The 11492-nt window shown below is 38.3% G+C and overlaps 2 protein-coding genes across 2 annotated transcripts; both read left to right on the top strand.

The window, feature by feature from the left end:
* Positions 1-596: 596 nt before the first annotated feature.
* LOC136950929 (green-sensitive opsin-1-like) lies at positions 597-2856 on the top strand. Its single transcript, XM_067245458.1, has 5 exons — positions 597-957; positions 1184-1352; positions 1446-1611; positions 2145-2384; positions 2743-2856. Exons 1-5 carry the CDS (start codon positions 597-599, stop codon positions 2854-2856), a joined length of 1050 nt encoding a protein of 349 aa, XP_067101559.1.
* A 1196-nt stretch (positions 2857-4052) lies between these two features.
* Positions 4053-5890, top strand: LOC136949778 (green-sensitive opsin-4). Its single transcript, XM_067244041.1, has 5 exons — positions 4053-4413; positions 4628-4796; positions 5116-5281; positions 5407-5646; positions 5777-5890. The coding sequence occupies exons 1-5, from the start codon at positions 4053-4055 to the stop codon at positions 5888-5890; spliced, it is 1050 nt and encodes a 349-aa protein (XP_067100142.1).
* Positions 5891-11492: the final 5602 nt, after the last annotated feature.

Below are 11492 nucleotides of genomic sequence, written 5' to 3'. Positions count from 1 at the left end.
CTCTTCTAAATCATTGTGTGGGGGGGGGGGGGGTGTACGTGTGTCTCTTAGTTGTTTTTGTAGTGTGTATAATAGTTTTATAACTGCCGGGTCAAAAATGACCCTAAGACAATCTTTGTACCCTAGTGGTGTGCAGCTTTCATGGAAATATTAACAAAGGCAATGTTTCACTTATTTTAATGTTGGGGTTACTCTAGTAAAAGTCATACATTTTCAAGTTGAAAAAACTACTTTTAGGGGTTTTCTCTGATGATAAACATAGTGGCGTGTCATTTTTGACCCCTTAGACAACACATGGGTAGGACTAGCATGTCACACAGAAGCTTTTCTCTCCTCCCTTGTCTTAAGTCCCTGTAAGTCACAAACAAAATCCTTCTGACATGTGAAAGCATTTGTGGCAAAAGAGGTGTCTTATGGGGTTATCATTTTGCTGCAGATAAAGATCTTAATCTGATTATAGTGTGGATTTTAAAACTTGAGGTGTGTCTTCTTATGTGCCTATATAACTGCATATATATAATCACAGAGTGTAGACTGGTAGCTTTGAGTTTCTCCCTTGGATCACAGACTAAACTTTGCTAGTAAGACCATTGAAGATGAACAGCACAGAGGGTGACAATTTTTACATCCCCATGTCCAACAGGACTGGGCTTGTGAGGAATCCTTACTATTACACTCAATACTACTTGGCTGAGCCATGGAAGTTCAAGGCACTTGCTGCCTACATGTTTTTACTGATCTGTTTTGGCTTCCCCATCAATGGTCTGACACTGATGGTTACAGCTCAGCACAAGAAACTCCGGCAACCTCTTAACTTTATCCTGGTGAACCTGGCCTTTGCAGGACTGATCATGGTTCTTTTTGGATTCACAGTCTGCTTCTTTTGCTCACTGCAAGGTTACTTGGTTTTGGGACCACTGGGCTGTCAAATTGAAGGCTTCATGGCTACACTTGGAGGTGAGAGAGATCTTTAGTCATTTATTTAGTCATTTACATTTACATTTAGTCATTTATTGTTTATCATTATTTATAAGAATTACTTATTTTTATAATTATATACATATATATATATATATATTACTATAATGTTAACCATTTGTATGGAACTATATGGCATAAGTGTCATTTGTTCCTAAAGTACTAGTCCATCACTCTCAATTTCGGTCTGTCATTCTACTTCTAGGTCAGGTTTCCCTGTGGTCTCTTGTGGTACTGGCTATTGAGAGATACATTGTTGTCTGCAAGCCTATGGGGAGCTTTAAGTTTAAGAACAACCATGCTTTGGCAGGAGTTGGATTTACTTGGTTCATGGCATCAACTTGTGCTATACCCCCATTGGTCGGCTGGTCAAGGTAGGCCTGTGTAAAAACCTAATGGAGACTTAAAGGAAGTGCAGTAAACTTTAGTGACAGTTTCTCCAACTTTTTGGTTTGGTTTTATCACAGGTACATTCCAGAGGCCATGCAGGTATCGTGTGGGCCAGACTACTATACATTGAACCCTGCCTACAACAACGAATCGTTTGTCCTCTACATGTTCAGTTGTCACTTCTGTGTTCCTGTCACAATCATCTTCTTTACGTATGGAAATCTTGTGAGCACTGTCAAGGCGGTAAGAAATACTTGTCCATAATTACAGTGAACACAGTCAGTCGGAAAGACAGACAGACCAAACCACACACACACACACCTCCACTATGGGGTGTAATCAGTGTCAACTGTTTGATAGATATCTAGGCGCATGCACAGGCAGGTGTTATGTGTGCTTAGCATACTGACACCATTGTGCAGCCCACAAACATCTGTGCACACCTACCCGCCTAGACGCGTGAGCTCTTTCAGTTTGTGTTGGATTAGGTTCAAGGCCAGATTAGTACCCCAAAGGGCCCAAAGCTCAATTTTAGCATGGTAGATGCGAGTCCAGCCATGGATTGTTTGTTTAAGCCTGTGAACAACTGAAAACTAATGGCACAAAACTAATTTCTAAAAAGCGATCTAACCCCTGCCGAAAGATCTCACACGTTTAAGCAGGCAGGTGTGCCCAGGTTTGTATGCTGTGCTGACAAAGTATTCGAAGCACACATGTCACCTGCCTGTACGCACGCCTTATCAAATGTTATATGCTGTATTCTTTTTTCTTGTCAGGCTGCAGCTTCCCAGCAAGATTCAGCATCTACCCAGAAAGCTGAGAGGGAAGTGACAGGCATGTGCATTCTGATGGTCTGTGGTTTCCTTCTGGCCTGGGTCCCATATGCCAGCTTTGCTGCATGGATCTTTTTTAATAGAGGAGCTGCCTTCTCTCCCCAGGCTATGGCAATCCCTTCTTTCTTTTCTAAGACATCTGCTTTGTTCAACCCTGTTATCTATGTGCTGATGAACAAACAGGTGAGCATAGCAAAATCTGCACTGATATGACATAATGTCAGCTCACATTTCTGTTTATGTCTCATTGTCAATGTGCTTGTGTTGAGTTACCCCAACAAAAATGTAGCTCCTTCCAAATGAACAAACATTTTTTACATACATAGCAAGAAATAACAATATGTGATTTTGTAGACTTCAGAGCACTAAACAAATCTGAAGACGGTATACGCTAAACACTTCTTTAGAGGAATTTCATTTTTATCTTTCATTAATCTTTTCCTCACCCCATGTCCTTACCTTATCCCTGTGCTCAACAAAGTAAAGTCACTTTTTAGCACATTTGTCCCTGACTTTTGTTTCTTCCTCTCTTCCTCTTCAGTTCCGTAACTGCATGCTCACCACCTTATTCTGTGGCAAGAACCCTCTTGGTGACGAGGAGTCATCTCAGGTGTCAACAAGCAAGACAGAAGTGTCCTCTGTGGCTCCAGCATAGAGACATTGAGTACAGCTACTTAAACAGACAGCTCTGACCCACTCTTCAACTGATATTTAGAGCGCTCTTTGGATGGACAGTTCTGTTCATATACATATGTTTGCAAATGTTTTCACCTGGAATGTTCAGCTTGTATCTCAAACAACTCCACATTCCAGGGACCTTTTCATATCATGCCTGATTTATTTATTGAGGTGAATGTTTTGAATTCAATATATCTATAATAATAGTGAGTCATGCGAAGGACAGATTCAACTGTAATAGCATATGAAATAGCTATTTCTTCTCGGAAATAGAAATGCTCTGCTTCTTCATCAACCCAAGTCTCCTGTTTGCCAGACGCATCTAAGCTAAGCATCCAAGATTTGTGACTCACAGAAACAAAACCAAGCCATTCAAACACAAGCTCAAGACAAGTGACAAATACTTAATGTCACTTATCAACTGAGATTATATGCCATATTAAGAGTCAAACATGTTTGTTCATAGCACTGTTAGAACATCGCTATAGCTACCACAACATGTTATTGGAAATTGTGTTTGTTCTTCTGAATAAGGTTGTTGAAATATAGCTTCAGAATGAATATTTCAGTTTAGATTTTTGCTCTGCACAAATGTATCCATGGATTTTGTTTATATGGATTTATTTTATGTACATTTTAGAGTGTTAATAAAATGTAAATACTGTATTTAATATATTAATATACATTAAGTAAATAAATTATTGCATGAAAAAAAAAGAAAATCAGCATTGCAAAAACTCCTCTACAATTCAATATAAGGACTGTAAGACTGTAACAAAACAGATCATTCAACACAGATTACCCTGATCAATGTTGGTGATTTCAGGGACATGTAATATCTGCCCCACTGCCTGACCTATTAACAAGTCTTTAACACATCATTCTCAAAGCCCAACCCACACCAAATCTAAAACTTGTATAAAAGTCGTGTTTGGTAATCTTCTACTACATGATTAAGTGATCATGACAGCACCATTTAAGTCATCAAAATCCTCTTCCAAAAGGTCACGTTTCACCTCCTACTGCAGTTTAGCCATAATCTGTCTGCTTAGTAATGTATAAAACCCCACTGTCAGCATCACTTGGAATAAGAGAACAAGCGGACACTTGTTGCAGCTATAGAAAGCTACTCTCTCATCCTGCTACTGTTACTCTAATCCTTTCTCAGTAAGGATGAACGGCACCGAGGGAAACAACTTCTACATCCCCATGTCCAACAGGACCGGGCTGGTCAGGAGTCCTTTTGAATACCCACAGTACTACTTGGCGGAGCCATGGCAATTCAAGCTTCTTGCTTTCTACATGTTTATCCTTATTTGTTTAGGCCTTCCCATCAATGGTCTTACATTGCTGGTTACAGCTCAGCACAAGAAACTCCGGCAACCTCTTAACTTTATCCTGGTCAACTTGTCTGTGGCTGGAACAATTATGGTTGTCTTTGGATTCACCGTCACCTTCTACACCTCTTTGTTTGGCTACTTTGTTTTGGGACCAATGGGCTGTGCAATTGAAGGCTTCATGGCAACCCTTGGAGGTAAAAATATACTTTACAGCACATTTAGTAATCAGGTTATAGAGTAAATAAAAATGTGTGCTATCATTGTAGTTTATTAACAAAACTTATTTTTGTATCATGTGTGCATACTTGTAGTGAAATAAAACACAGAATTATATACTGTTCTATTAATTTGCTTAGTCAAAAAAAGAATGGACTGTCATTAATGTTTCTCTCTCTTTTTTCTGAATAGGTCAGGTTTCTCTGTGGTCTCTTGTGGTCCTGGCCATTGAGAGATACATTGTGGTCTGCAAGCCCATGGGCAGCTTTAAGTTTGGGGCCAACCATGCTTTGTCAGGCTGTGCGTTCACCTGGTTCATGGCAAGCACTTGTGCAGTTCCCCCATTGGTCGGCTGGTCAAGGTAGGTCTCTCTTTAAATCTTCAGTTAAGACACTGTAAGGCATGAGCTGCATAATTAATTTGTTGAGATTTAGTTCACCACTAGTTGTGTACCAACCTGAGAACATCTGATGGTTTTAAGTGTATGTGTTTGAAGGCCTGATTTGTATTCAGACAACACAGAATTACTGAGAAGTAATCCACATCTGAGTTTTAGTCCTCCACTCAGGAACATACTAGGTTCTGTGAAGGTCTCCCCTGTGGACAGTACAATACTGTTTCATCACTGACCGTGAATGAATAATATTCCAAGATTCACCCTGTTTAAATTGTATCCCCAGGTACATTCCTGAGGGCATGCAGTGCTCCTGTGGTCCTGACTACTACACCCTGAGCCCAGCCTACAACAATGAGTCCTATGTCCTGTACATGTTCAGCTGCCACTTCTGTGTTCCAGTTGCCACAATCTTCTTCACTTATGGGAATCTTGTGTGCACAGTGAAAGCGGTAAGACACTCATTAAATTATCTTGTAGTTTGGATCACCTAACCATGGTATAGTTAAGAATGCTCAAACGTGCACAAACCAGTTTTTACAAAGCACAAACTTATCAACAACTTTATTATTTTCAGGCCGCAGCTTCCCAGCAGGACTCAGCATCTACCCAGAAGGCTGAGAGGGAAGTGACACGTATGTGTGTCCTAATGGTCTTGGGCTTCCTGGTTGCCTGGACGCCCTATGCCAGCTTTGCTGCGTGGATCTTCTTCAACAAAGGTGCTGCCTTCTCAGCCACTGCAATGGCTATTCCAGCCTTCTTCTCAAAAAGTTCAGCCTTGTTCAATCCTGTCATCTATGTGCTGATGAATAAACAGGTACGTTTGAAAATGTTGTAAAGCATAGAGATTATACACGCAAAAAGTATCATCATCATCCTCATCATCAATATTGTGTAAAGTTTCTAATCAAATAAATTATTATTTTTCTCCCTTGATTTCCCTGCAGTTCCGTAACTGCATGCTCACCACCTTATTCTGTGGCAAGAACCCTCTTGGTGACGAGGAGTCATCTCAGGTGTCAACAAGCAAGACAGAAGTGTCCTCTGTGGCTCCAGCATAAAATTGCATCAACTCAAAATAATTATTTTTTTTGCACAAACTGGTACTTGATGGACATATTTATCAATCAGGCTTCGTCATATAGTATCCCCAAAACCATTTAGCCACATATAATTTAATGGAGAAATAAACAATACATCAAGCTTCGTCAACCATCACCATGAACTTGGATACTGTCTGCACAAAGAATCAGTGACATGACGTTTTTATCCTTTGAAAGAAACAGAACATCTGCAGAACTGAACAAACGTTGGCTCTTTGCACCTAGTAAACGATCAGCTTCAGGAAGTATTACAATGAAATTAAGTCCTCTTTTTCACTTGTACACAAATTCTTTTTAAAAGTTTTTGTTGCAAGATTATGCCTGTAGGTAATCTTTAAAATACATTAATTCTTTGTATTAAGTCAAGGCTAGCATTTCTTTTTCTGGCAACGTGTTTGTTATCATTTGTTGTACATATTTTATAAAATGTAAATCTAGATAATAAATGCATGCATGAAATGATTGTCATTACCTCTTTCTGGTGTACAAAAACAACTTCTTAAAAGACACTTGCACACATGCTCCAAATTAAAGAAACTAGGAAAATAGGGATGGAACTGTGATAAACAACTGTCCTGTCCAGGGGGGTATTCCAGGTAGCGGGTTTAACAAACTCTGAGCCTAACCCTGAACTCTGAGTTGAGTTACTTTAAAATGGGAAACTCTGAAAACTCGGTTCCAGAAAAGCTGATTTGAATTTGTTAACTCAACTCGGAGTACGTCAACTCTGAGTTAAGCGCGCGCATGAGAACTATTAAAAGCCAACATCAATGGAGCTCCGATACTGGGATCAACCATGGCACCCAGCAACAAAAAACCTTGTCCTACTTCACCACACTTCAGATATAAGTTTTATTTCGTGTTCAATCTGAGCACATATTACGGAAAAAAAGCAACACGGCTGTAGCAGCGTATACAATTGGCGTGGGAGACAAACTGCCAAGTCAATGCATACATTTGATGTAATAGCCAGTCCATACCGTTAATATTACAGAAGAAAAAGTGGGAGACTTAATAAAATAGCATGTTCAATGTTATATTAAATATAAAAACATACTACAAACAGGTAAGACATATTTTGCTTAAGCTATACGCTTGTGATTGTAGCCTCGAAGTCACCTTGGTTTTAATCATATATCGACATGATACAAAGTAAATATCAATTGGTGCCTATTTCAACTTGTAATAGCAGTTTCCCCCAACAGAATGCTTTTCAAATCAAATCAAAATGTATTTGTATAGCCCTTTTTACACGCAAGCATGTCGAGGGGTTTACATACGCCCATAGAACTGCCCCTCAACCAACCTAAACCCTCAAGGAAGACAAGGAAAAACTCCCAGAAAAACTCACTGCAGGAGAAAAAATTGAAGAAACCTTGGGAGGAGCAATTCAATGAGGGATCCCCTCCCTCATTGAATTGCTACAAAATACTGGAATTTTAGGATTTTGGCTATATTGACTGTATTATGTAGATGGAAAAATGCAGTTCTGGTAATTCGATAATTATTTTCATCAAAGGATGATGACGATGATGATTAAGATGACGAAGAGACATTGACTGCTGCCGCAGAAAATGGATGCAGAGAATTATGTATGGTAGCTACTGGTAGTTCTCTCCCCATGTACTTTTATTTACAGGCTTGTGTGGAATTGTCAGTTACACTGACATTATGAGAATAATGAATATAAAAAACGATTTGCACATTCTGATCCTGTTGAACAGAGCATGGATGCAGTATACAGTGATATGTTCATTTAATGGCAGGTGAATTCTGCATGTGGAACTGTGAAATGTAATGCAATCCCATGTATTCCCAGTTACAAGTAAATGAGTTGTACAAATTGCACCTCATGAAGAATTGCCAAAAACTTACCAAGAGATGGTGTAGGCCTACTTAGGGTAGAAGAATAAAGGGTAATCTTGAACAAGATTTACTGGAACACCAGTTACAGGAGGATGCATGTAACAGGTGATGTTAATTGTAGAAACAATCTATATCAATATTAATTGTTGAATTTGCTGAATTTCTATTTTGACCAAGAGATGGTGTACTTAGGGCAGAAGACGTTAAAGCAGATTAAAAAAAACTGCACTTAGTTGAAATACAATTTTTACATGACATAAATATTCAGATAGACGCCAACGTGAAAGAAATGTTAAAGCCTCTCAGATGGTGATCTTCCCCAAAACTTAAGCTTAAACTGAGTAAACGGTGTAATCTGACCTTTTGTCCATTTTATTTTTTTCTTTCTAAACGATCTTGAATTGAAGCAGTATTGTCTGTCTGACAGACTACAAAATGTTTGAAAGTGACGAAGTACAAAACAGCAGTATGTATACACTTTGCTTAAATCTAATTTACCATTTACTGTAATGTACTTAGTATTTACAAAATGTGTTCTGTTGGGTCTTTCATTTACTTAAGCTGCTTAGTTGTCCTGTGTGTGTGTGTAAGGTACATTTTCAAGTACCTGTAATTCTAAAGCTTGGTCACATCACAGAGACAGGAAGTCCCTGTAACGTTACAGTTACACTTGCAGTATGCTGTATACACACACTGTAAAACCTGACAAGTTACATTCACTCAAATGGTTCCATTAATGAATTGCCTAGAGCCATTTTGGTTGAAGAACTGTATCAATAGAGTATGATGCAGTTCTTCAACTCAATTGGCTTTAGGCAATACATTTAATCAAATCATTGCATTTTACGAGTATTAGTAAATGATAAACAACTACAAGATGTTTGTTGAAATATTAAGGGAGTGCTTACTATAAGTATTATCACGGCTGCTTGTTCTTCACCCTATCATTTACTCCCCTGTTTCATTGTAACCCTTCAATTTGTGTATTCATGTTTCTTTCTTTCTTTTTAAATATAGCATATAAATAAATGTTGACACATTTTGACTGGCTTTACTGACTGTTTAGATGCAGATTTTGTAATCAAAAAAGAAGAAATAATCTTGTCAATTACAGATCATGTTGCTATTCACAGGAATGCCTTCATCCACTTATTTAATGTCAATTTGTAGTGATTGGCTTGTATCAGCTAGGTTGATGGTGCCCTCTGCAGGCATATTCAGCAAGTCTTGAGAACCACCTGTTTCCCTTTGGCCAGCATTTCAGATGTTTGTACGATGAAACGTCCTACATGTATTTATATTACATTATTCATGTTGAGAATATTAATTTAGCACACATCACATGTATACACTGTAAGCGTACCCATACAGATTGTATAAATCGTAAATTGAAGCAAAACCTTTTAGTAAAACATGCATTTAGAAAATTAAAACATTATTTTGTGGCAATTGTTTATGCTGTTGTGTGATGGCTTTTTACATTTTTGGAATTCAAACTTCATCGCCAAACATGCAATGTTTCCTCATAGGAATGTTGTTGTACTTGCTCTTTCTCCACTATCCCATGCTGTGAACATTTAGTCATTTTAGCAGACGCTCTAATCCAGAGAGAACAAAGCTATGCATGCATTCTCATGTAACCCTTCATTTCCTGCTGATAACCTGACCTTAATTGTTATACTGAATACCTACATAGCAATTTATATCATGTTCATTTCTATGTCCTGGACACCTGCATGTATTTAACGTCTCCGCTGGGAGCCGGGGAGGCAGAGAAATACTGCCTTTACCCTAGCTCTAATTGCTCCATCCAAAGCATCCATGCTACACGCAGAGGTCATAATAACAGTCCTCACGCCTTGTGATTAAACAGCTTCAAAGGCTAATGTCCGCCCTCCACTCTGCTCTTCCTGTGTCAGGAGTGTCCTGTTAACATCAGTGTGAGAGTGTGCCAAGAAGGGAGAAATTGTCTTTATAAATTGGATCTCTAACTGCTTTTAGACACATTTGGCAGAAAAATAATCTCTGAATGATATTGTATTCCTCATTCATTGAACACTGAGACTTAAAGATTTCCTACTTCTTAATGGTAATCTAATTTGAGGTTAATTGTCAATGAATTATCATTGCTTGGCTGGTTGACAAGTAACACTGGATTGCTGCTCTATCAGTAAGAGCTACTGTCAGGGTAGACCTGGGAGAGTGTGCTCTGTATAGGCTAAGGCTTGTACACACATGCTTTCTGCATGTATTTCCCCTGGTTTCTCCACATACATTTCTTGTCTATTCTCTATTTTTGTCCAAAAATGTCAGCCAAAAAGTGACGACAAGCTGTTCTAATTTTAATTTAAAATATTGTGACTTAGTCAGGATTGAATTCTATTATAGTGACATCATTAAAGGACATGACATGGAGGATATTTTAAATGAGAGATACTGTCTCCCACAAGGCTTTGAGTCTGTGCTTGTGTTTGACAGCTCCTCTCTCCTCTCATAAATCCTAAAAAATAAATCACGGGAACCAGGAAAGTATAGATAGAAATGTAATTTGAACAAATTCAAATTACATTCATCTGTCTCTTCCCTGATTTTCATCTGTCCCCTTCACTCATCTACTGAAACATAAAGTTGAATCTTTCTCTTGTTAGAGGTAGGAAGCCCCTCTAAAGCACAAAGGGGGGGGGGGGGGGGGTGACAGCTCTCACCTAGCAAAGCAGCATTTCCATGGTAACAGCTCTCGGGTGGAAGATCACAGTGAAATGACATACTCAAATTTCAAGGCACTTTTACCTTTCTGAGGCAAGATGAATTCCAAGCATATAGTTTGCTGCAGCAGTTCAACTAAAGGTGTTTAAAATTGAATAGTTTGATCATCACAGTGAAACCTTCTGGACAGGTTCCTTGTGGAACATATTTTGAGTCAGGTAGAGCAAGGACATGGATGTACATAAATACAATTTAACACAGGTAACGAGAGTAAATAAAAATGAAATACAAGTTATTTAAAATGCTCAACTGATCCATCAATAATGTTTTTGTCAATGACATTTGTATGATTTTTGTGGAATTCTCATTTACTTAAGCTGCTTGGGTCATCTTAAATGCCTTTCTTTTAGAATGTATAATGTTATACAGCACATGGACCGTTATGGATAAAAGTAAACACCACAATGTTGGCAATAATGTCATCCTTTAAAGGAACTTCAGATGCTTAACAGTTTACATCGCCAGGGCAGGCTTTATTTGTTCATTTTTAAGTACCAGTCTCATAACTTCTGAACAACACCAATACTTCTAGCCACTGCAAAGTATAGTTCACAACACAAACAACAGGTTGACATGACTGCATTTACAAACAGTTAAAGGAAATCAATTGAGTTACTGTACTGACTGACACTGTTAAAATCAACATTTATCAACTTTATCTATTTCGTACCCTTCTCTTTACTGTTCCATGTAAATTTCCATAATTAACCTTAATCTTTAATCAAGCATGGGTCATCTTGCTTTCTTCAACATTGTCTGTATTTGGGGAACATTATAAAACAGCTTAGAAGCGGAATAAATGAAAAGCAACACTAAACCGGAATCGAAAACCGTCATGTTTTACAATATCAACCAAAACTCCCTTAACAACTTCTTAAGTTACAGAAGAGACACAACATATAAAGCATTTAAAGAAATTTGAGACATG

The sequence above is a fragment of the Osmerus mordax genome, chromosome 1, assembly GCF_038355195.1.
Source record: "Osmerus mordax isolate fOsmMor3 chromosome 1, fOsmMor3.pri, whole genome shotgun sequence".
NCBI lineage: Eukaryota > Metazoa > Chordata > Actinopteri > Osmeriformes > Osmeridae > Osmerus > Osmerus mordax.
The sequence above is the reverse complement of the archived record's forward strand: the minus strand, read 5'-3'. Positions and strand labels throughout refer to the sequence as shown.